This window comes from Myripristis murdjan, chromosome 1 (assembly GCF_902150065.1).
Source record: "Myripristis murdjan chromosome 1, fMyrMur1.1, whole genome shotgun sequence".
Taxonomy (NCBI): Eukaryota; Metazoa; Chordata; class Actinopteri; order Holocentriformes; family Holocentridae; genus Myripristis; species Myripristis murdjan.
Window position 1 is genome coordinate 26,296,719 of NC_043980.1, and position 21,964 is coordinate 26,318,682.

The following is a 21,964-nucleotide window of genomic DNA, read 5'->3' on the forward strand; positions in this document are numbered from 1 at the left end:
GTCAAAGTCGGCGTCTTGGGAAGTGGTGTGGGTTACAACAGTGTTTGTTTGCTGGGTGAAAAAAAGATTATTTGAAATATTTATCTTTTATTTTATTTATTAAGTTTCTTAGTGGTTAGGGTTTGCCTTTTAGTACAATTCTGCCGTTGAATAATTGATTTATCATTCACAGAATTGTATTTTAGTAGCTTTCACACAACAGTCGCTGATTGGACTAAATTGGCCTGGTGCTTAGTGTCAAGTGACAAACTCCATGCATCTGGCCCTTTAAGCAGAACAAAGCAAACATGGCAAAACAAGAAACTATTTGCAAATCCTGTTTGATCCAAGTCTGGTGAAAAGTAAACACTTGGAAGCTACCTGTCTGGTTTCCTGAAAAAAAAAAAAAAAAAAAAAAAAAAAAGAATAAAAAGGTCACACAGGAGCACAGACCTTTGTACTCTGAGGGTCCACCCAGGGCCAACTCACTCCAAATGTTATTCCACTTCCCACAAGGCCCTTGCCACATGGAGCTGTTCCTTTATCTGTAGTTGGATGAGAGTTCGCCCTCAAGGCCAGTTGGAGCTCAGTGGTCAGATCTCAAGGGGTTCGGCATCCATCGCAAGCCAGAAAATGTTTCCCTTTTCATCTTTGTGTCATACTGTCCTCTAGTGAAAAAAGTGCCAACTGCGCCTTGAAGTGAAAACGTAATAAAACAGGCCCTGAGGGTCAACATGATAGCTGAAGCTTCAGGATTGAGGGTGGAGTGGGGTTGCCTCAACAGGCTCCAGTTTATCAGAGAGGACACACAGAATGTTGTCAAACTTTTCATAGCGGACCTGTCTGTCCACCTCCGCTCCAGACTGACCCCAGAACAGCCGCAAGGCAAACTCCGTCCGGAACGCCTCCAGCAGCTCAGGGACGGGCTCCCATCCTCCTGGTGGAGCAGAATGAGAGACGTTTTCTCACATCAGATACCACACAGGAATATGACTGCTGCAATATCAGTGATACATTCTGTAGCTCTCTGTAGGAAAACAGTACAATATGAGAACAAAAGTATGTGTGTGTGTGTGTGTGTGTGTGTGTGTGTGTGTGTGTGTACCTGAAAGCAGGGAATGTGCGTGTTTTTGGTAATCTGGGGCGTGCAGCGCAGCATTACGTGCTGACTGGAGAACGTCGTAGAGAAGCTGACAGCCACGCTCGCTGTTCTCAACCGGGTCCTCACCCTCCATCAGCATCAGCAGGGGCACCAGGTGTGGCATGGCTACTGGACCCTGGACTACAGAGTCTACCAAAAAACACATTTACATACAGTGCACATCACACAAAAAAGGTTTAATTTTCTGTGCAAACCTTTCTTAGTATGTGTTTTTAATGGTGGGGTTTCCTGCATTTGGATAGTTCTGATAATGTCAAATAAACTGGATATTGTTCCAATCCTAAACATCTTTACCCAGGCCAATACAATTTGAAAGATGAAAAAAAGAAAATATGACAGTGTAAAAGAGCAAAACTAAATACACTCAGTCTATTCAACCTCGTTTCTGCTGCCAACTGTGTTAGCTAAGTGTTAACATTGTTACCAAGAAGAATGCAAAATCTAAATGAAACTGAATTTTACACTATGACTATGTGGGAGAAACTCAGATACTGTACAACAGAAACTTCTACGTTTTTCCTAATCAATGTTACTAACAGTCTTGTTTTTCTCCATTTAAAACATTTAGACCAGTGGTGTGTCCAGAACAGGGTTGACAAAACTCCACGTCATGTGCTTCAGTAGGTTATAAGCTGGGCTGTCAACTACATTTCACGACAGTTTTAACGTTCTTTACATAATGGTATAGCAAAAATCAAAAATTATCCTCTTCCGGTGGAGTGACCCAAACTCTTCCCTATATCTCATCTTTCTGCACATATTGTGTTGTTTGACGTGGCAAACTCAACACATGTAGCATCTAAATACACTGAACCAAACTCTAAAAAGGTATGTGTTATTTTCTGACCAAAGTCTGCAACTTGTTTTTCTTGACGGATTTTTTCGCACTCCTTCTGATTTTTTGCAGCCATTCTGCACTTTATACAAGAATAATGATACTGAGTTCTTTTTTTTTGATTCCTTCCTCTCCCTCAGCTTCTATCCTATCAGTGTTTCTGTACTTCTCTCTCACACATCAACACTCACCATCTCCCTCATTCAGAGAGTTCATGAAGGGTTTGAGGGTCTTCTCAAACAAAACAGCGCTCTCTGTGTGGTTCCTCCTCAGTGCTCGCCATGTCATCTCCAACCGAGTAATCTATCACACACCCAGACACAACAAAAACAATGGCAAACTTGGACCTGTTTCCACATCGCACGTGTTGCATATGCATGCACATATGTGTTTCTTATTCGTAATACTACCTGAGGCATCTCCAGAGCCTTCATCACAGCTGAGAAAGAGAAGAGGTCATGGGCTTGTTCCTTCAGCGCCTGAGCCAAAGAAATGACTTTATGTAAAACGGTTGCCCTCTGACCCACCGTCCCTGTGCAGCCAAGGATGTCCACGGCTACTCCGAGTGCGATTAGGTGATGCCTACAGAATGAAAAATGAAAGGATTAGCAGTGTGTGCGCTGGTATGAGCCAGAAAGAAAATAGGTAAGAAAGAGAATACTGTCCATCTGTGGCCTTGGCCATATTACATTTCTTACTCTATTTAAATGCAGATTTTGATATCCATTGATCTGTCTGTCCATCTGTCTATCTACCTCTCCAACAGGTCCTGTCGTAACTGGTGTCCATGTGGCAGTGTGATAAGCTCCAGCCCTGATTCAACTCCCATAATCCTCCTCTGCTCATCCGTCACCCCAACAATGCGTGCTACCTGGAGTACAATGACATCAAGAAATCCAACAAATGGCAGGTTTTAAGTTCACTTTGCAGTACTGTTTTTTACAAGTTTTATCTACTTTGATTTAGGTGAAATTCAGTTTGCTTACTCTTTTGTGAACCATGCTGTCACAAATGTGTTTCATGAATGATGTGTCTAAGGCCTATGATACTTACATGCAATTTGCTGTATTTGTTGTACATTAGTATTTACTGCTGTTATGTCACCAAACCCATACGGAACATTACAAACCCAGTTCAGGATTTTCATTGGATGGAACTCAGTTCAATGCATCCAAGCAGCATGAAAATTTTTCACATGTAACCCCTGTTTAACTCAAATATCCCTCTCTACCATCACTATTTAGATCCCTCTGTCTCTCGCTTTCCGTCTCAGTAAACAGCACAACGGAAATGTAAATATGACATAGAAACATCACATTAGTTCAGACGGCTGGGCGAGAGTGCCGTGGTCTACCTGGCAGTCAACACTGAGCATGTGCAGAGCGGTGGTGGTGTCGTCTGAACGGTTGAAGAGCTCTTTGAGTGTCAACAGGACGCTCGGCTCCAGAGGCCGGTTGTTCTCCGGCAAGAGAAGTGACTCAAACTGATCCAACTGGAAACACGAAATTGACTCCACCTGCGGTAGGCGTGGGGGTTAACAGGATATCACAACATTAGTGCACAACTGTCCTGCACTGCAAAAACTCAAAATCTTACCAAGATTATTTGTCTTATTTCAAGTCAAAAATGTCTTATTCCTAGTCAAAATATCTCATTACACTTAAAATAAGACATGATCACCTCAGAAGTAACTTGTTTTTAGACAATTGTCTCTTGTTTCAAGTGAAAATTTGCTCGTTTCATTGGCAAAATTTGTTTCTTGTTTCTAGCTAATTTTCACTTATTTCAAGTGAATTTTCACTTTTTCCACTGGCAAATTTTGCCAATGAAAATTGTCTAAAAACAATTTACTTCTGAGGTGATCATGTCTTATTTTAAGTGTAATGAGATATTTTGACTTGAAATAAGACATTTTTGACTTGAAATATGACAAATAATCTTGGTAAGATTTTGCGTTTTTGCAGTGTGTTGCTGTTACAAAGCTGTGAAATATTAAGTTTTATAACGAGGAATACTCAATTCTGACTGGCCTGTTAAGGTATTCTGAGGTCTGTTATTTTTTTTAAATAATAAAATGCTACTGATGTCTAATTGTTTTTTTTGTTTTTGTTTTTGTTTTTTTTTTGCTTTTTTTTGCTTTTTTTTTTATTTTTTTTTTTTATTGTTTTTTGGTTTGAGTGCTGATAAAAGCCAAACAGCAACTGTCCCTTTTCACAGCAGCCATTTTGGCATGAAATAGCAGGGTATCACAGATGTTCCTAATATATATACGTTTAAGTCTACCAGAGCCTTTGCAGTGAGCCAGCATGAACAACAACACAACCCTGGCTCTTAAATGGATTAGAGCCTTAATTAATGTCACTACTTGCCTGTGTTTACCTGCACATTTCATGTCAAAATGGCTGTGAAAAAGGTCTGTTGCCTGATTTGTTTACATTACTAGGCTACAGTTCTGCAGTGTAGGCCATGGATGCTAGCTACTGACTAACCAAAGGTAGAAATATGACCAAATGATGAAATATGATGAAGTGATGAAATAATTTCAAGTAACTATGTGATAAGCACTTTACTTTAGGGTCTTTGTTCACCCATCAGTGAAGTCAGAGTTTATTCTCTAATATTCATGACTGGCCCCCTGTACATCTTACATAGCTGCAACTGTATATCAACTCCATACCTACTTGTAACAGAAAACCTTCCAGGGCCGGGTCTACGCAGGGGCAAGAGGGGGCCTGGCCCCCTCAAATAAATGTTGTGCCCCCTCAAACTAAATCCCCCAAAATATATTCAGTTAGACATGGTAAAAGGTGCTGGAGCACAATGCCCCCTCAACATTTGTGGCTGCCCCCTCATACATGCCTGGCTAGACCCGGCCCTGCCTTGAACTAGAAAATATTAAAATATCATATTAATATATCTACAAACATGTGGACGTTCAAAATGCCATTCTTCTGTGTCTCCTGGTGCCTCCCTCTGCGTCGGCATCTTGAAAGGCAGCTGTGGTGCCGCCTCATCCTTCTGTGCCTCCAGAAAGCTGAAGGAGGTCTCTGTGAGGCGTGCACGGCTCTGCCACTTCTCCTCCGCACGCAGTCGGTCCACGTGGCCCTTCCGCCGAGACTGTGGCACCTGGACACAGAAACAAGTGGCTGTGAACTGTCTGTGGAGACAGCTGACGAGCACAACCCCACACAAAAAGACAGATACCAGAAAAGCCTTGATAGCTTAAGGTGTAAGTGAGCAGTACAACACTGTCCAGGGTTACCTGGACAACCAGCTCATCGTAGAAAGAGGAGGGGTCGTCACAAGGTGGTGCAGACAGAGGCGGTGTGGCGTTGGGGAAGGCTGCAGAGATCCTAAGGGGTTTAGGAGGAGCTCTGGGGTGCAGCTGTCCATCTGAGCCTCGCAGAGTCACTCCTCCACCTGAAGACAGAATAGAGATGAGTTGTGTGCATGTATATATGTATATATGTGTGTGTGTGTGTGTGTATGTAGGTGTTTGTGTAACCTGGATGGGAGGGGCGTGAGTGTCGTGGGCGGGGGCTCAGCAAGGGTTCACTGCCTGTGCGGAACACAGGGGAGATGGGGGCGGGGCCAGCATTCTCTGACTGACAGCTCTGAGGAAGTCCTACAAGGGGAGGAGTAAAACCAAGGAACATATAAAACAATGAAAGGACATTATGTCACTGCGGTGACCCCAAACTGGTGCCAAGGATGTCAACTTTCAGAATGGAGTTAATTTGTTTGCCATTCCATCATTAATTAGTGGGTTGAAGAGGTTATTACTCTTGCCAGTTATATTACAAATATAACTGTACTAATACAAATATTAGTACTTTGTTATACTGTTAATTTGATCACATTTAATGTATTGATTAATATAAATTCATCTTTCGATGTGGCTAATGAACAGACTCTAGATGTTTCGAGACCAATGACAAGGCCAACTAACACGTGTACTGGTGCATGTGTGTTTTGTTATATAGCACCAAACTTTGGTGCCATTGCAAATTTGGAATGTTGTTGCTATGACGTAATGTCTCTTTCTTCTTTTATGTGTTTTTTTGAGTAAAACCAGAACCTGGGAGGATAAACCAGAGATTCTGCGGTTACAAACTACAAGGCATAAAAATTCCACAGTTTACACAGTTATTTCACACTGGGGATGGGGATTGATGAGGTTTTATTGATATCAATGTCATTATCAAGTCTGCTTGTCGATCTGCTCCTTTATCAATTCCTGATCAATTTTCTGTGTGGAAAACACAGGTTGCCAACACAGGTATTCGGTGTCAACACAACTGAAAATATGCAGGCAGTGCCTCTGTATTCTGCTCTCTCCCAGTGTTTGAAATCCTGTTGACTACACACTAGCAAAACACTCTTTTTGGTTCACCAGGAGAAGGTAAGCTGCGGAAGCACTGCCTGCATATTTTCCCGCCTCTTTCCTCCACCTACCAGGAGAAGGGAAAATACAGAGTGCATGCCTGTGTATCTCCCCCTCTATGGTGCTTGGATGTGGGATAAAAGGAATTGATGAGCTCAAAGCAATATGATTTCTATTGTCAGAGGCACAATCCTCTGGTTCTCAACTGGAGTCATCCACAGGGATACAATACGTGCTGACCCTACAGCCGAGCAGGTTTAGAGGGACAGGCACACATGTGGAGTGAGTGTTAATGTTGCTCTACCTGTCGACAGGTGGCTGTCAGATTGTGCAGACTGTAGTGAAGGCCTGCGCCCCAAGTTCTCCAAGTTAGCAGGCTGACTTCCACTCCTGTCACACATAAAACACTGTGTGTTTACATGTTCAATGCTGTTTGTGTGTGCATACGTTACGAGCATGGCGTGTACGTGTAGGTTACAATGAACATACATCAGCATACATCCTCCCACCTGAGCAGTGGATTGTTGATCTGCAGCATGTCAGCGTGTGAAGAGCTGAAACTGAGTCTCTTGCTGTGCTCTGAGCGTTTCTCTCCTCCTGGACCCCCATTACTGCTGGTGCCACGCTCCGCCTGGCGCTCACTGATGACACGCAGAGGGAGGGTCCGTGTGATTGGGTGAAAGACCACAGCGCCTGAGGCCTGGGATATGGGTTTACGCCCCCCCACATGGAAGTGGATCAGAGCGGGAACATTGTCAAAGCGATCCTCCTCAAACTGGAACAGCTCCCTGGAGTAGCCCTGTTAGACACATTCGTGCCCACACATACATAATTACAATTTCTGTGAAGCACTGCTCTCAGTAATAATACTACAAATAATAACGTGATACTTTAATGATCCCTGCAGGGAATTTCTTTCCTCTTGCTCCCCTCCAGGTAGGTCAGGGGGTCAGCTGCAGAAAAAGCTTCCCTGGACTTAGTGACCTGATCAAGAGTACTGCAGCAGATGGATAATTGCTAACATGGAACTTGAACCCAGATTAGGTCAATGCTTTCGTGTCATCAACCAACTACTGAAATATGTTAAAATAATCAGTGCCAAAGTTCAGTGCTTTAATGTGTAGTCTTAGATTTGTATTTGCTTAATCACAATACCTGTTCTGCAACCTAATGCGACTGCTGATTGGTTTATTAGGTAACGATATTCCACAGACATGACAGACAAACTTGTCCAGGCATCACTTCACCTTGATGATTAGTTTGATCAAAGTACACAGCGTCTACATTATGCAAAAACTGATGGTAACTGTGCACTTCTCGTTGTTTGTGACAAGAAAATAAGAGTCTGGTGTGACACCACCTTGAACTTGAAAGTGAAACACCTTAATAATGTGCAATATTTACTTAACGAAAGAGAGCAGTGCTGTGGTTAAGTGCATACAAAACAGTAACAAACATTGCTTCTTTTAAAAACACGATAAATTACATTCAACACAAGCGTTTTAAAAGTTCTAAGACTTGGTATTCTTTAAATATTGACATAGTACTAAAAATATGTAAGCTATTTAACCCTATGAAGCCTGAACTATGAAAGAATTGGCAGAAAATTCCATTTTTTTGAAATTGAACCCCTTATTTAGTCCTATAACAATATATATATTTATATATATAAAAAAATAAAACATATATATGTTATTACACGACCTTTCTGGTGTATGATATATATGTACTTGAAGTGCCAATGGTATGGTCCAGGGTGAACAGGGGAAGTGTTCAAAGGTATACAACAGTATTTTGGTCAAGTATTGATTCAACTGAAAACGAAAAACGGAACTGAAAATGTGTATCATATATGATACAAATGGCTTTATAGGGTTAAAAGTTTAAAAAGGTACTTCTTTTAGTTACAAAAAATGAAAACAAATCTTATATGATAAAAAGTCAAAAAATTGACTATCGCATTACATAATAAGCATTACCAGACATAAAAAGCATGGTTTTGGTACGTGTAACAGACACTGGGACTGGTGACCTGGATAACCTGGGTACTACAGTTTATTGACTGTCTAACAAAGTGGCCATCATGCTGCTCCTTAAACTACATTTACCTTTGCTTTCCTATTGAAATTTACAGCCCTCCACGCACTTGACACACACACACACACACACACACACACACACACACACACACACAGGCACACCTTCTTGGGTCGTAAGACCACCCGAATGATCTTAAAGTGCATGGGCTCGTCCCTCCAGTAGCAGCTCAAAACATAGTCACCAGGGGCGGAGCTTGAATCACGGACCAGGAAGTCCCCGTCCCTCTCCAGCAGAGACTCTGCACTCTAGAGACAAATCAGCAAGTTAACTCTGCCATGTGTGCACCACTAGGTGTGCAGTAAACAGTGTATGTATATGTATATGTATGTATCTATATATATGTGTGTAGATGTGTGTTGCGATCATATCTTTAGGCCCAAGGTAAATTGGTCATGGTGCAATGACATTATATGTTTATGTATGCGTTATATTTACTTAAGCATAAAACAACTTTTCTATATGTAGTGTGTGTCAATATTTATATTTAATGCTGTGTTCATTTCACTTTAGAACTAATTAAAACGAGCTCCGTCTTGTGAAAGATGCAATGAACGGCCGTCCAAACCAGAATTAGATGCTGAAAAAGACTTATTTAGGAGCCCTGTTTGCATACATTTTTGTGATGTCAGAGCCCACACAAATGTATGTACAAATCACCTTAGTTGTTTACGGTAAGAATGCAATAAACAGAAGAGTGTTTATCTAGTACTGAAACAAATACTGCTGCATACACTTTCAGTATTACCCCTGAGGGAAAATGCAGCTCTTGTTGGCATCCGTTGTTGAGTTGACGTTTTGAACACAATGTTGTACAGGTGTGAAATTTACAAAGTAAATTTCCGGGTGCCGACCTGAAATGAACGCAGCATAAGTGTAAGTATGACATGTTGATAAAGTGGCCAAGTATGGTCTATTGAACACCTCTCGGCTTAGCGGCCCGTGGTACCATGCATGGCTCCTCGGGTCCTCACTGTTGAGCTTCAGCTCCTCCTCCAGCTCCTTCTTCAGGGAGTCCATCTCTCTCCGACCACCAAACACCTAGACACAGCAGCCCGACAGTGACTGTGTGCCACTGTGCAGTTCATGTTTTTTTCACATTCACATTTTACGGGTGTTAGGACATGAAAGAAAAGGAAGCGGAAAACAGACATGGAAATTGACATGAAGCGAGAGTGAAAGAGAGACAGACTCAGAGTGAAAGAGAGCAAGAGAGAATTTGATTAACCTCTTACCTTCAGCTGGCTGAGGTATGCGCTGACACTCCTCCTCTTGCTGAAAAAACAACAAGAGGGGATTTAGAGCTACAAGACTAAACCCAGGAGAGCCAAAGATGATGCCATGTGTTCACTCTGAACAGGAACAAGGACCAAGAGGGAACGCCACTGCCAAGGTCTGGGTCTGTCATTAACATGAGACAAACTGACTGACTTTTAATAGCCTGCCTGCTTTTCCTCCTTCCTTCCTCTGTAAGCTTCCACCTTCCTGCCCAACAGAGACAAGGCTCACACACTCAGTGAGGCCAAACTACAGCACTACTGGTCATTTCTTCTCTTCTCTTCACCTACACCAGTTCTGCACCAGTTCTGCCTTTCCTGCCTCTTCTGAAGTAAACAATACACATGACCCGTGGTGTGTTCAGGGGCTGTCAGAGAAGTTTGAAGCTTGTTGACTCTGCCTTGACCCCGGCCTGGGACATAAGTCAATATGTACTACGAGAAAACACTCTCTCTCTCTCTCTCTCTCTCTCTCTCTCTCTCTCTCTCTCTCACACACACACACACACACACACACACACACACACACACACACACACACACACACACAAAATACAGGCTAAATGAGAAATTAATGAGATCTGCAGCGAGATAAGCAGCAACAGAGAGTGTAACATCCTGTTGGAGGGGCGTTGGCCCCAGGTCTCCTGAAACACCTGTACATGTGGGCAAGTCACTATTGTGAAATGAAACTTGACACCACATATTAAAACTATCTTCTAAAGCCTTGGGTTACTTCATGAATACAGGCGTGTTTTGCGTAAGATCTCGCACCTCTTTGACTACAGAATACAATGTTTTGTTAAACTGCGGCCTTATGTTGAAAACTCAAAAATTCAAACCTGTGCTGCAGGTAACATTTGCGCTAACGTAATCTCAAGTCTGTGCTCCAGGTGAGGCTAGCTAGCTCACCTGAAAACGCCAGAACAAAGTACACATTTCAACATCTTGACACGTCGAATCAAATCAGTAACCGCAAACAAACTTGGGCTTAAATGCGTGAATGTTCAAATAAAATCACAGTCAGGTTTTCGCGAACACAAGTGTGTAAACCTCAAAAATAATCCAACAGCATTAAGATGAGCGGCGGTCTCTCCTACCTGTCAGTGCCCCTCACAAACCACTCGTCCGGGACATTTTTTTTTTTTTTCCTCGGTCTGCGGTCCACACTAACACAAATAACAGCAGGGTGAAGTTAAGTTACAGCCTTCTTCCTCTGTTGTGCCTCTCCTCTCCTCTCCTCCTCGCCCTGCGCAGTGCGGTGTCAGGGACGAGTTCCCACAAGTTTTCCTGAGCTCTCCCTTTCCCCGCCCCGGGCTCCGGAGCTCAAACGCCGCTTTCTGCAGGCATTCCTCGGATACCGACACCAGCCGAGCCGACACGGGAGGCGGGTTCACCTCACCTGTACACACCGTACACACAGCCTGCTGTCTGACGGATAAAATTCACTTTAAGGGTCCCTGAGCCAACAGCATGGCGTTTCCCCTCACTGTGTATTTACAGTGGTGACTAACTTTTTTTTCCTCTCTTATTGCACAAACTGGTTAATTTCTCAGTAACTTACAGTCATCCACTCAGATAAATCATATTGTGCAAATGTCAGAACCAGTTAGGCCACTGTATAGACATGTCTGATGGGCTCTCTTCTGCTGAATAATAAACCACTTCCTTTGAACAGTTGTCTACCACGCAGCTGATGGCACCATAAAGTCGACTGGGTTCATAAAACGCCAGTAAAGCCCTTACCCCGTAAAATTTATCCAAGTTTATTATTATTGTTGTTGTTGTTGCTGCTGCTGCTGTCAACAGTAGTTACTCCTGCCGCCAGTAGACCCAGCTAAACTGATTAAACGCAACCTTGGCGCATTAATATTTAAATTCCCTGTGATGCGGTTCTGTTTATTAAATATTTCACAAAAGGCCTTAGTGGAGCGCGTCTTTGCCTATCAAAGCGGAGCACTGGAACAGCTATTTAAAAAAAAAAAAAAAAAAAAAAAAAAAAAACTGCCCGACATTGTTACAATTGGCCGTATAGTTCAATGTTTCTTGCATTATCCAATGTATTACATAGTTGAGGGCAGCTTGGCTGCTAAGCAGAGGATAGACACAGCAGGAGCCAGATGTACTTTCTCTATCTTGTTAGTTAGGTCTGTTGCATTAGATACACGCTCAGTCAACATTCACACACATAGCATCACACATTCCAGGAACAAGGCATGGACAGTGGTTGGCCTGTCCATGTCCGGGTAACTGGCCAATTATTCTCGGTTGGTAAGTCCAACTATGTACGGGGCAGGCCCAAGCCCAAGAACATAAATGTGTATCATTTCCTGATATCGGGGCTCTTTCTGACTGAGATCCTGCGGGAGCTCTGTCACACTGAGACCAGCGCTGCCTTGCTTTATATGTGACCAAAATAAATATTGCATCAGAAAACTGAAGACTGACTCCGGTCTGTTCTTGGGCTTTCAACAAAAGAATCGGGTGCTAACAGATATGTTCAAATGAAAGACCAAATATTTGCTTGTAAACCCAAAGGCTTTTAGAAACATTTTTAATTTTACGAGTACTGCGAAGGGATGTGCCTGAACTTGACAGCATCTTTTTTGGTGCTGACTCAACTTGCCAGTCGTTGCAAACCTTAATTCTGTCTGTATCATTACCACAGAGCTCCATTCAGGTTCTGGGATCACTCCCTGGTGGAACTTAAGAGGCCTATATGTCCTGTTCCCTGGGTAAGTTCTGAGCAAATTTCCCACCAAACTGGAAAAAACAAGAACCAAGACACCAATCTGTTATGTTGATATATGGCCTTGAGTGATGATCCTTGAGTGGATTGGTGGATTCCTGCGAGCTTTATCTGAGCTTTCACTAGCATGGAGCTTTATATTGTGAACCTTGTAACACCACATCTGTTGTAGTTTTCACCCAGAAGCTGATGTAAGCCTACTTATTTCCCGAGAAAGGCATCCTGAGAGAGAACACCTGGACGTCAAGATTAACACACACACAAACACACACACACACACATATAAACACAGACCTTCCTTCTTATCAGTAATTTCAAAGTATGCAAAGGTCAAGGCTGGCTGTATATTTATATGAGGTCTACTATATATTTGAGTCATCAAAGGGCAACTATTATCCAGATCCGTAAAAATACGAAATAACATCACAATGTTTTGAATAACTATAAGTGCAGGCAATTCCCATTTTTCATCCAGAGTGACAAAATACCTACTTATGGACTACTTACTGAATTCAACTGTCCAATAACACTGGTTAATGATCAGCCAAACACTGAGCACCTAAAAGGAGTGGATCTCTCTCTCTCTCTCTCTCTCTCTCTCTCTCTCTCTCTCTCTCTCTCTCTCTCCCTCTCTCGGTGCCCTACCTGCGTTTTCTGTCCTGACAGTGGTTTGTGTCACAGTGGTCCTCCTGCAGGGGCAGGAGCTGGGAGCAGGAGGCGGACACTGTGGTCTTGTCAGAGCGCTGGAGGCGGGGCAGGACACTCTGACGGAACAGATCCTTCCTCGGCTTCACCTGCAGGAAACGACAGAGACCCAGTGTGTCTCCCTGGAGTTGATGTTTGCATTGTTTTATGAAAGAGTGGGGAGGTGCAGGTGACAGATTTTATGAGCAGATGTCTATTGTTTTGTGTGACCATTAATTTGTGCCATTGTGTTGGCAGTGCCAACTGTGCAGTCTCACCAGATCCAGAGATGATCCCAGAGAGTACTTTCGTGTCACTCGGCGCTCCGCAACCCCACCTGAGAGGCCCAAAGGACACTGTGGTTGGTAACACAACAGATACACAGAGAGCTCCAATGGGTTCAACACATCATTTAATTTTTGGACTCTGAACTGCTGATTTCTATGGGTCTGAAACCTAAATACATAATTACACTCTTGACATCAAAGCCTATAGAGAGAGAAAGCCAAACTGCGGCCATGGACTGCTGTGACGGACTAAAGAGTGCAGTACAGACTTTTGGACATCGGGGGCAGTGCTGAGCACTTGCTAAACAGAGTAGAATATGTGACAGTCAATGTGGCTCAATGCAATAAAAAGATTACTGTGTTTGATTCCAGATTTTCAGCAGGAACTGGACTATTACTGTCACTCTTACATGGCCCAGTATTTATAGTGAAGACATAATTATAAGCTGACATGGCATCAGTGGTTGTAAAATTATGGTAATTTCATAAGATTTCCACTAGCATGAGGCTATGTACTGGCTACATAACCATTGGGGAAAAATTTTTTTTCTTTAATGGTTTTCGTTTTCATTCATCTAAGCAAATAGAAATGTGTATCTTCTTAACCAGCATCTGGTCATTTTCACCATTGCACTGTGAAGAATTTCTTATAATTTAGAGAACTGATTTTAAGAAAAAGTGCCATTGACCACTGTGCATTTGACTCTGTTTAGCCCAGTTTTAGTGCTCTACATCACACACTGGAGGTAGCCTCACAAGTCTGGAATATCTCCATTTATAGACTCTCCACTTTCCTTCAACCTGCCTAATCTGCATCAGTTAGTGATATCTGTCATTTCCCAGAATGCCTTTCAGTTTCCAGAGGACTTGCCTGGGTTTGTTGCATGTAGCTTGGTTTTACAGTCGGATAGAGAGAGCAATAGCATTAGCAATAGCAGTAAAAATAACAAGAGAATGAGAAAGTTTCTCATTGAAAAAAGGAGAATTGTGTTTCTTACTTAGAGCACATTATCTCCTGTCTGCATTGTATTCTGGTCTATTTAAGCTGTTGTGGGTGAAGAAATTGGTGTGTTCAGTATCTTTTTTATGAAGGATTTCTCTCTGTAGGATTGTTCAATGCCAGTGGAAGACATGAGTCACCAAAGAAGCTCTTAAACTTTGATTCCAAGGCACTGACAGAAAAACCTTGACCACTGACATCCAACATTGCTGAGATTTTTTTTTATTTAGCTCCACAGTAGCTGCACTGTGTTTGTGTTTATCTATGTTTGAACAGTTAGCCATATGAAGAGGAAAAATGCTCCTCAAGGAAAGAAAATGAACTCAAGAAGGCCACATCACTATAAACTGTTTTTTTTTTAACAGTGCGAGAGTGTTTTCTGTGCATTTTTCCTTTAAAAGTACAATAACGCTGACAAGCAGCACATTAACCTCAAGGTCACTGTGCTATATCAAAGTGGAATTTGTGTGTGTGTGTGTGTGTGTGTGTGTGTGTGTGTGTGTGTGTGTGTGTGTGTGTGTGTGTGTGTGTGTCACCAGAGTGTGGGTCCAGTCTCTGTCTGTGTCTGAAGAGTTGACTGATGATTGTGGCTCTGTGTGCAGGGTCCTCTATGCCTGCTTCCTTCAGATCTCCGTCAGTAACATTCAGCAAACCCTAAACAGAGAGAGAGACGGAGAGAGAGAGAGAGAGAGAAAGAGAGAGAGGAGAGAGAGAGAGAGCATAATGTGAACTATCTGTAAAACAACAATAACTACTGTATACACAAGCTCAGAAAGAAAAGAAAGAAGAGATATCACTAGCCACCCAGACACACACACACAAGAATGCACACACACACACACACACACACACAAGCATGCACACACATACCTCCAGACCATAATATTCACTCTCTAGTGTCTTGGTGTACTGGGGCAGGCCAATCTGTCTCAGCCACCACGCGATTGAACGATTATTCATGTCTGAACAACAAAGACAGAAGTGATACAGATTACATACCAGTACACACACACACACACACACACACACACACACACACACACACACAACACACATGCTTAGACATGTTTCTGTGCACTGAGAGCCACAAAATGCACAAATGAAACCATGGGCTATATTTTCGTCCAGCTTCTAGGAATGTGCAAAACACACACAAGCAGAGAGCCCCCTCTTGACATGCAGCTGTCATTTAGCACTTACCTGTTCATATGGGACTCACTGACAGCGCTCTGGGATTATGCTTTGTCGCTCTTCCTTATGATCTGTCTATCTCATGGTGTCTTCCTCTCGCTCTGTCTTGGTTGCCCTTCCCTCTCTGCAACGACTGTCATCTAATATTTTGAAGTCTATCATCAAGTCTTTCTCTTTTCCCTCTCTGTCTGTGAATGCTCGAGGCCCGCTCCCCCTCACACAGTTCACCTGGAAAACCAATCAGAATATGCGGTGGGCACACAGTACCCCCTTAAAGCAGCCAGTCACAGTGCAGGGATTAGCATGAGCGGCTGGGAGGTGGAGGGTGCGAGTTGGGGCAGATCTGTGCACGCTCTGAGGCGGGGATTGAGTGATGAAAAACAAGGGGAAGGTGAACGAAGAGGAAAGGTTGTCAGGCAGTTGTCAACGTGTCAAGTGAGTGTTGCAGGCAGAATGAAAGAGGGCAGGCAGATGCTCTAGTGAGGCTGTGTGTCTGCCAGCTGGGCTGCCCCTCTGTCTGTTTTGAGCCACAGCTGCAGTGCTGTGTGTAAGACTGACACCTAGTGTTGAAGTAACACGTGGAGACCAAAACACTTTCCTGGGTCACAGCCTTCCTCTGTCTAGCCGCAGTTTGAGAGGGGGCTGCACAGAGAGGCTGCAGAGGCAAGCAGTGTGAAGTGTCCTTTGAGCAAGACGTGGAAACTTTGGCAGGAGCTGATCTGTGGCTGAAAATGAGATAGGGGCAAGCGAAAATGTCAATTTCCCACTTATTACATCATTATGAAGTGTGTCTAATGCCTGTCTGTCTTCATGAGCAAAGGTAATATAAAACCCACCCACAAGTGAAAATTATATTAGTTCCGCATATAAGAAGGAGGGTATTCAGGCTGTTTCATTGTTTCTGTTTCTGCAAGGGAAAAAAGAAAGGTCACTTTTTGGAAGAAAAAAAAAGGACCCTGATCTGGTCTGTGTGTGTGTCATTGGACTGTGAACTTAGTAATTGGTGGCACTTCATTTTACCTCTATGTTATGGTGTTACTATTTTGTGATTATGGGGTAATTATAGGGTAACAGAACCAAATTCTGGGGACTTGAGGGGCAGCAAATTTGTAATAATATTTAAAATAATAGTTATGGTAAGACAATTCTCTTTATGAGCACAAACTAAAAAACATAAAAACAGGGTAATAATATGAGGGTTTATTCCCTATAGTTATGAAGTAACTACTGGTTGTGTCTATATGATGGTATCTGTTGTTTGTTTTTTTGTTTGTTTGTTTGTTTTTTTATATGAAGTTTCCAGCGTCAGTCCTAATGTTTTGGTACTTGGCCAGTGGCATTATGATACTGTAGCATATTAAGTTTTGATATTCTTTCCTCATGTGTCTCTCATGACATATTAGAGATGAATTAACAGGCATGGATAGATCCAATATTGCCTTATTAAGAAACTAAATGAAGACAAAAAGTTCAAATGAGACAACTCAAAAGTCTGCATGCATCCCTTTTGTAACCAGTCCATTTTCTTACATTGTAAGTTGGCAGTCTGCTTTTAAACCGATGTTGTTTTTCACATTTTTAAACAGGTGATTGCCCATGCATGGTCTGTGCACGCACAAACTCACACACACACAAACCTGTAATCTTTCTCTTTCTCTTTTCACACACAAATCCACACACACACACACATGCATTTCACACATGCATTCATCTCTAGATCTTTTACTGCTGTGAGCTCCCGCCGCTCACAGCAGCAAGAGTTTGTGCTTGTCAGTATGTGTGCGCATGTGTCTGCGTCTGTGAGTGTGAGTGTGTGTCTGCGTGTGTCAGAGGAAAAAGGAAGTTGCGGGGTGAAGTTAAAAGCCTTCCCCACACTGCAGCTCTGCAGAACACCCACCACGGAAGAAAGACAAAGCAAGAGAGTACGACCGAAGATGAGACAATGAAAGCAAGACGGGGAGCTGAATCTCAAGAGCGAAAGAAGACATAGCACAGAAGGTGAGAGACTTTTTTTTTTTTTTTTAACTGAACATTAAATTGATACTCATCCACAAAATCATCATTTTGAAATAAATGAAATTCTAGTTCATCTGGGTGGCTTTTTTTGTTAGCTTTACTGGGTTTGAGGGAAGCCATCTCGGAGACACTTTGACAAGAGAGTGGGAGAGAGAGATTTCTAAACACTCCCAACTGGTTTTCTACTGTACATGTACCGGTTTGTCTGCTGATGGACTGAATAACTCATCTCAGCTACCACTCAAAACAACATCCTTCATAATTTACATATCCAGTCCGCAGGCTATAAAGAAAGGTTAAAGCTATGTTCTAGTATCAAAAGACTGAATTAGGCTCAGAACAGGTGTTTAATATGATTAGTGTATAGTGCAGTTAGAACAGATTTGTGCTAGATCAGATTTGTTATGAGGCTTTGGGCATATGTATGTATGTACATAAATATGTATATGTAGACAACAGTCATTTCTCTCTACAGCTGTGTGAACTCAGTTGCTTTCTGCAAAAGGTGCTACATTTGCAGAGACCATGCCTGTCGGCTTAGAATGGAAGATTTGCTAGAGTGGTGGGGTTCGGGTTTTACTGCGGTAACCTCGGTGGCTGAGAGGAGTTTCTATATGTCTATCTGTCTATCTATCTATCTATCTATCTATCTACCTATCTATCTATCTATCTATGTAGAAATTAAAAAGTTTTCCCCAGATGGAGTTGTGGCGACAGTGTGCGTTGTGGTTGATCGAGTGCCGTGTCCTACCTGAGACTCACAGGGTCACATGGGAGGGCGCACAGGTGAGTGAGCCATCACACACACACACACACACACACACACACACACACATACAGACATAGTCAAGGACACTGACAAACCAAACACTGAGTGTGTGTGTGTGTGTGTGCATGTGTTCCACCAGGTGTGCGAGCTGGTTCACGCCCTGAGAGATGGCGTGCTGTTGTGCCAGCTGCTCAACAACCTGCTGCCTCATGCCGTCAACCTGCGAGAAATCAACCTGCGTCCTCAGATGTCCCAGGTAACACACACACACACGCACACACACACACACACACACACACACACACACACACAAAGGTTCTCCTGTTCTGTTTCCACAGGCCATTTCCATAGCGACCAGCAGACAGCACTTTACCCCCCTGTCTCTCAGATAGGAAAATAGCTTGATCTGTATCTGTATCTGTCCGGAGAGTGAAGGGGAAGAAGAAAATGGGAAAGAGGGGGCGTAGAAAAGAGGGAGGAGGATGACAAACACAAAAAAAAAATAGTCAAAGACATGAAGAGAGAGAGAGAGGGGACCACAGTCAGTGACAGGTTATCACGTGGTTGTCTGCAACTCCTGAGGGAAGTCCTCTTCTTGTATGTGACAGGACTCACCATGATGTCTCAAGTGTGTGTGTGTATGTGTGTGTGTGTGTGTGTGTGTGTGTGTGTTGTGGGGGTGTGCATGCAGGGCACGTGCATATGCAACACTGGGAAATCCTATGAGGTCAAGAGGTGGTTTAGAAACATCCGGTGATTAACAAAAAGGCAGGAGTCAAGTGACATGTGCATACTTACACACACACACACACACACACACCCACACACACACACACACACACACACACACACACACACACACACACACACACAGACACACACACACACACACAACATCTTAGCGTATATGTTCACAGTGTGTGGGTGTGGCTGTGTGTTCGCATTAACTCATGACAGAGTGATATGTGAGTGCAGCAGTATCAGCCAGAACTCAACATTTCCCCTTTCTTAATTTGGACTTCCACATTCCCCATTGCTGAGCAAACAGAGAGAGAAAGAGAGACAGAGAGAGAGAGAGACTCTGCCTGTGAGAGACGGGCTCAGGAAGTCATGCAAAACTGACTGCAAGAGTCTGACCGCTAAGCGATTTGTGTCATTTCTGATGTGCTCGAAGCTCTCTGTGGTTTACTTTTACATTGCTGCCCTTTATATAGTTGTGTGCGCTTCTGTTCATTAATATTCATAAATTCAGTGTTGCTGATATGTATTAACAGCTTATTTATAAAATTTCTACATATATTATTTAATCTTCAATTCTGTTAAACCCATTGGTGGGTTTGTCATTGCAGTGCCACCAAGCTTTGTTCAAACCCACAGAACTTTATTTTAAACCTTAGCCGAGATCACAAGGTTTCCAAAGACACCAAATACGTCCTGCTGAATCACAGGGAAATGTGTATAAAATGAAGCGCAAGACATCGAGATGTTTTCTATTTGATGTAATGGTGCAGCCGTAAAACAGCGGCATCTTGGGTTTGAACATTTCACTCAGTCGAGGAGCGATGTAGCTTCAGTGAAGTGCTGTCAGATTTGGGGAAAAAATGTTTTCTCTAACTTTGAAGCGACATAACTTAACCCCTTACTGCCTGAATTTATGTACAATTATCTACACAAATAAATTGTTTTGTGTTTTTGCCTTCAAGCAGATGCCAATACAATTCTTGGTACGTGTGAAATATACATCAACAGCCTCAGTGGGATACACACACCACCTCGGCTGCATTAAGACTGGAAGTGGTTTGAGGCGAATTTGCTACAGTAGTCTACAAGGGGTTAAGGCACAGAGCTAAAAACAATATTCTTAGAAAACATCAACAAAAAAGTTTGTGCTCTGTTTGTGTTTAGCTCCTGTGCTTGAAGAATATCCGCACCTTTCTGAATGTATGTCACGAGAGATTCCATCTGAAGAAGAGTGAACTATTTGAGGCCTTTGACCTGTTTGACGTGAGAGACTTCGCCAAGGTACACCATATATCTATCTATCTATCTATCTATCCCCCTCTATTTATCTATCTATCTATCTATCTATCTGTCTGAAGGCATGGTTTAAAGGTGGACTATGCAAAATTGTGGTGGGATGATTGAAGTGAGGACTCTTTAGACTCGACTGACTAAATAAATAAATAAATAAATAAATAAATAAATGGTTGAGTGCACATGGTTCTCATCACTAGGCCGATACACTGATAGATTACATGCTTCCTCTGTGTTTTTGTCCATTGAGTTCTCACATCCTCACCTCAGTCAACCCTCAGCAGTTTTGCATGGTGCACCTTTAAGCCTGACGTGACCCACAAGGAGCACGTCTAGCCTCACTCATCCGTGTGTGTGTGTGTGTGTGTGTGTGTGTGTGTGTGTGTGTGTGTTCATTTGTGTGTGATGCAGTAGGAGTGCTACAGGGAACGGACCCATAGCAGGCGTTCATGAGTCAAGACAGTTTAGTTGAAGTGACAGGCGTGGACGGGGTCTTTGCTGCAGCCTGCACACACACACACACACACACACACACACACACACACACACACCAGGAAGTAGCTGTGGCTAAGTCATTGCATGAATCAAGTATTTTGCTGAATGATTGCCAACGCTGTTCTACCACGGCACTTTTGATGTTATCAGGTGGAGTTTATTGAAGTTAATATTGTTTCAGTCACTCCAATCATTCCCCTGCACCCCCCCTCCCTTCCCATTTGCAAAACAAGAGGAAGCTTCAGAGTACAGAATGAGTCAGCGGGAGGTGGACCTGAATCTGAATTGGAGGCATGTGATCTCTCGTTTGTTTAGTGTGCACTTTTGCACTCGCTGCACTCAACGGTGATCACAGGACAGGACACACGGTGTAATTGTCATGTTAGTTTATTTGTGCATTGTGTGTGTTTTTGAGGTCACTGTGTCAGTAAAGAGCCATTCAGGGTTTAAAAGGCCAAGTGATCGGGTTTCTCAAACAGAAATCTACCTGTGTTAGCCGGGTTTCTATTACAGTCATCCTTTAACATGATTAGGGAACCCATGTTTGTCATTTACACGGCAGTTCAGAAATGGGATAGTTGTTGATAGTTGTTGTTGGGATGTAAATGCACAGAAGGGATGTAAGTGCACAAAACCATTAGAGTTAATTTAATTTGAGATGTTTTGCTCCAGAGACAAACAACTCTCCAACCAACACCTCTCAACTCGGAATTATTGAATTGAATGTAATACAATTATTTTCACAAATAACACAAAATACGGTGAAGCAAAAGCCTCCAAATGGAAACTATCCATGAAACATAATAAAGCAAAACAAGAAAAAGGAGTCAGGAGGCAAATGACTGCATATGTTATGAGACCAGAGTGAAAATAAAGCTCGGATGTAATCTTTGCCTTTCTAGATTAACAGCCTGGGATTAATCACCGGTTTTCTATTGCTTAGAGGAATGAGAGGAGTCAGAGGAGTGTTTGCACCACATCCAGTTTTCAAATATTTAATTGCAA

General features: G+C 42.8%; 2 protein-coding genes across 3 annotated transcripts in view; one reads left to right on the top strand and one right to left on the bottom strand.

The window, feature by feature from the left end:
* Positions 1-119: 119 nt before the first annotated feature.
* On the bottom strand, positions 120-15,745 carry sh2d3a (SH2 domain containing 3A). 2 transcript variants are annotated; one of them, XM_030045688.1, is made up of 19 exons: positions 15,655-15,745; positions 15,325-15,416; positions 14,991-15,108; positions 13,446-13,504; positions 13,129-13,277; positions 9,693-9,732; positions 9,382-9,498; positions 8,562-8,705; positions 6,870-7,159; positions 6,665-6,750; positions 5,482-5,601; positions 5,239-5,396; positions 4,902-5,102; positions 3,331-3,492; positions 2,732-2,847; positions 2,387-2,558; positions 2,168-2,279; positions 1,085-1,270; positions 120-916 (listed from the first exon to the last, which is right to left on the bottom strand). In XM_030045688.1, exons 2-19 carry the CDS (start codon positions 15,412-15,414, stop codon positions 729-731), a joined length of 2,508 nt encoding a protein of 835 aa, XP_029901548.1. In that variant the 5' UTR covers positions 15,415-15,416; positions 15,655-15,745; the 3' UTR covers positions 120-728. The 2 variants fall into 2 exon arrangements, with proteins under 2 accessions (XP_029901548.1, XP_029901627.1); XM_030045767.1 differs by lacking the exons at positions 13,129-13,277; positions 13,446-13,504; positions 14,991-15,108; positions 15,325-15,416; positions 15,655-15,745 and adding an exon at positions 10,835-11,416.
* A 1,792-nt stretch (positions 15,746-17,537) lies between these two features.
* The window catches only part of vav1 (vav guanine nucleotide exchange factor 1), a 20,032-nt gene continuing 15,605 nt past the window's right edge, over positions 17,538-21,964 (top strand). Inside the window, exons 1-4 of the mRNA XM_030045567.1 lie at positions 17,538-17,643; positions 18,340-18,447; positions 18,570-18,686; positions 20,336-20,452. Of these exons, the coding sequence (XP_029901427.1) occupies positions 18,361-18,447; positions 18,570-18,686; positions 20,336-20,452 (321 nt within the window). The 5' untranslated portion in view covers positions 17,538-17,643; positions 18,340-18,360. The remainder of the gene's footprint in view (positions 17,644-18,339; positions 18,448-18,569; positions 18,687-20,335; positions 20,453-21,964) is intronic.

What these genes read in the sequence shown, in the direction of transcription:
- sh2d3a (XM_030045688.1), bottom strand. Translation starts at nt 15,414, where the DNA reads ATGAATAATCGTTCAATCGCGTGGTGGCTGAGACAGATTGGCCTGCCC. An exon ending in TGGGATCATCTCTGGATCTG is followed by an intron (nt 13,278 to 13,445) that starts GTGAGACTGCAC and finishes CGTTTCCTGCAG; the next exon opens with GTGAAGCCGAGGAAGGATCT. An exon ending in GGCATTTTGAACGTCCACAT is followed by an intron (nt 3,493 to 4,901) that starts GTTTGTAGATAT and finishes CGCCTACCGCAG; the next exon opens with GTGGAGTCAATTTCGTGTTT.